This window comes from Coregonus lavaretus (genome assembly GCF_964263955.1).
Source record: "Coregonus lavaretus genome assembly, contig: HAP1_SCAFFOLD_217, whole genome shotgun sequence".
Classification (NCBI taxonomy): domain Eukaryota; kingdom Metazoa; phylum Chordata; class Actinopteri; order Salmoniformes; family Salmonidae; genus Coregonus; species Coregonus lavaretus.
Window position 1 is genome coordinate 54,048 of NW_028165332.1, and position 3,306 is coordinate 57,353.

The 3,306-nt window shown below is 42.7% G+C and overlaps 1 protein-coding gene across 1 annotated transcript; it reads right to left on the bottom strand.

Annotated features, from left to right (window-relative positions):
* Positions 1-960: 960 nt before the first annotated feature.
* On the bottom strand, positions 961-1,326 carry sertm1 (serine rich and transmembrane domain containing 1; the record flags this gene model as incomplete). The annotated part of the gene is made up of 1 exon (XM_084191084.1): positions 961-1,326. One exon carries the CDS (start codon positions 1,324-1,326, stop codon positions 961-963), a length of 366 nt encoding a protein of 121 aa, XP_084047210.1.
* Between the last annotated feature and the right edge of the window lie 1,980 nt (positions 1,327-3,306).

A 3,306-nucleotide genomic window follows, 5' to 3' on the forward strand; every position in this document is an offset into this window, starting at 1 on the left:
ACAGAAAGAACTATGCTTTACAGTTAAACCAGGTTAGTACAGGTTGCCCTGGAAACAGTAGAGATATTTTGTTATTACAGAAAGAACTATATTTCACAGTTAAACCAGGTTAGTACAGGTTGCCCTGGAAACATAAGAGATATTTTGATATTACAGAAATAACTTTACTTCGCACTAAAACCAGGTTAGTACAGGTTGCCTTGGAAACAGTAAAGATTTTTGATATTACAGAAAGAAAACAGCAGTGGGGTCAAATCTGAAATGGCACCCTATTCCCTATAGAGAACACTACTGTTGGCCAGGACCAATTATATAGGGGGTATGGTGCCATTTTGTACATAGCCAGAGAAAGATTAACTTTGAATGAATGCAATCCTGGATTAGTTATGTTATCTGCGATAAACATATCAGTCACATATTGTTAATCCATGTGGAATTAGCAACAGAAGAGGTTGTTTCCTATTTCAAATAAAAAGAGAACGACTGACATCAATCAGATTGATAGCGACCCTAGATAAGATTAGACCCCTGCCAGCTTGCCTGAGGACTTCTAAGATTCCAAAGTTTTATTCCATGGAGGCGAGGATCGAAACAGACCAGGGGTGTTTAATTAGCGGGTCCCTCCCCCGTTTCTGCCCTTGCTTCCATTTGGGTCCTAGTAAATACACCCCCAGGTTAAAAAACAGAGTTCTCTCTCCCTATTCCTGGTTCTGTTCTTCTCACAGTGAACTACGTTTCCCATGAGCCAAAAGGAGAGGTCACAGAGGGTTCAGAGTTCAGTTGAAAGCCTTAACACATCAGAGTAAAGTCCCATATGGTCCAACAGAAAAGCTTGTCTCATGTGGTACTCCGTGTTTCTTTGTCCTTTTACAGGAGTGTGTGTGTGTGTGTGTGTGTGTGTGTGTGTGTGTGTGTTTCATCTGTATCTGTGTATCCGTGTGTGTGTGTGTGTGTTGTCTCTCAGATGGACAGTGAGGACACGGTGGACCTCTGTGAAGATATACTACAGATCTCCATGTTGGTGAATGAGCTGCCCCCCTCACTGCTGCAGTCAGGTACAGAGGAGGAGGATGTAATGATGTTCTTCAGCCTGTGGAGGGCGATGATGATCATCGTCAGCAGGAACACCAGCAGGCTCAGGAAGATCCACACGTACACGTAAACATTCTCCTGTCTCCCCGGCGACGAGCCTGACAACGACGCCCCTGTCCCCGCCGCTGCGGCTGCAGTGGAAACGGAGGTGGGGGAGAACCTCAGGAAGGTTCCGTTGTCAGGGGAGATTCCGGTTATGTTGAGCTCCTCCAATGGGAAGTCCATCCCGGACATCCTGACGATCGGAATGGACTGATCTGAGAGGAGAAAACAGTTAATTTTTATTTTTATTATTATTATTATTTATTTTTTTAGGGGGTAGATCAGCTTTAATATTGCAGATAGATTGTAACTTCCATCAATGTAATTTTCTGCATCACTTCCAATCTCCCATATGTTATTTTTTTCTCACAATATATATATATATATATATATATATATATATATATATATGTACACATATACATACATACACATACATATACACATACATTTAAATACATATACAGTGAGGGAAAAAAGTATTTGATCCCCTGCTGATTTTGTACGTTTGCCCACTGACAAAGAAATGATCAGTCTATAATTTTAATGGTAGGTTTATTTGAACAGTGAGAGACAGAATAACAACAAAAAAATCCAGAAAAACGCATGTCAAAAATGTTATAAATTTTTTTGCATTTTAATGAGAGAAATAAGTCTTTGACCCCCTCTCAATCAGAAAGATTTCTGGCTCCCAGGTGTCTGATGGTGATGGTGCTGATGGTGCATCGCAGTGCTAACTGTGCCACTAGAGATCCTGGTTCGAATGCAGATTCTGTCGCAGCCGGCCACGACCGGGAGACTCATGGGCGGCGCACAATTGGCCCAGCGTCGTCCAGGGTAGGGGAGGGAATGGCCAGCAGGGATGTAGCTCAGTTGATAGAGCATGGTGTTTGCAACGGCAGGGGTGTGGGTTCGTTTCCCACGGGGGGCCAGTAAAAAAATAAATATATATATGTATTCACTAACTGTAAGTCGCTCTAGATAAGAGCGTCTGCTAAATGACTAAATTTAAATGTAAAATGTGTCTTTTATACAGGTAACGAGCTGAGATTAGGAGCACACTCTTAAAGGGAGTGCTCCTAATCTCATCTTGTTACCTGTATAAAAGACACCTGTCCACAGAAGCAATCAATCAATCAGATTCCAAACTCTACACCATGGCCTAGACCAAAGAGCTCTCCAAGGATGTCAGGGACAAGATTGTAGACCTACACAAGGCTGGAACGGGCTACAAGACCATCGCCAAGCAGCTTGGTAAGAAGGTGACAACAGTTGGTGCGATTATTCGCAAATGGAGGAAACACAAAATAACTGTCAATCTCCCTCGGCCTGGGGCTCCATGCAAGATCTCACCTCGTGGAGTTGCAATGATCATGAGAACGATTAAGAATCAGCCCATAAACTACATGGGAGGATCTTGTCAATGATCTCAAGGCAGCTGGGACCATAGTCACCAAGAAAACAATTGGTAACACACTACGCCGTGAAGGACTGAAATCCTGCAGCGCCCGCAAGGTCCCCCTGCTCAAGAAAGCACATATACAGTGGGGGAAAAAAGTATTTAGTCAGCCACCAATTGTGCAAGTTCTCCCACTTAAAAAGATGAGAGAGGCCTGTAATTTTCATCATATGTACACGTCAACTATGACAGACAAATTGAGATTTTTTTTCCAGAAAATCACATTGTAGGATTTTTTATAAATTTATTTGCAAATTATGGTTAGAAAATAATTATTTGGTCACCTACAAACAAGCAAGATTTCTGGCTCTCACAGACCTGTAACTTCTTCTTTAAGAGGCTCCTCTGTCCTCCACTGTATTAATGGCACCTATTTGAACTTGTTATCAGTATAAAAGACACCTGTCCACAACCTCAAACAGTCACACTCCAAACTCCACTATGGCCAAGACCAAAGAGCTGTCAAAGGACACCAGAAACAAAATTGTAGACCTGCACCAGGCTGGGAAGACTGAATCTGCAATAGGTAAGCAGCTTGGTTTTAAGAAATCAACTGTGGGAGCAATTATTAGGAAATGGAAGACATACAAGACCACTGATAATCTCCCTCGATCCGGGGCTCCACACAAGATCTCACCCCGTGGGGTCAAAATGATCACAAGAACGGTGAGCAAAAATCCCAGAACCACACAGGGGGACCTAGTGAATGACCT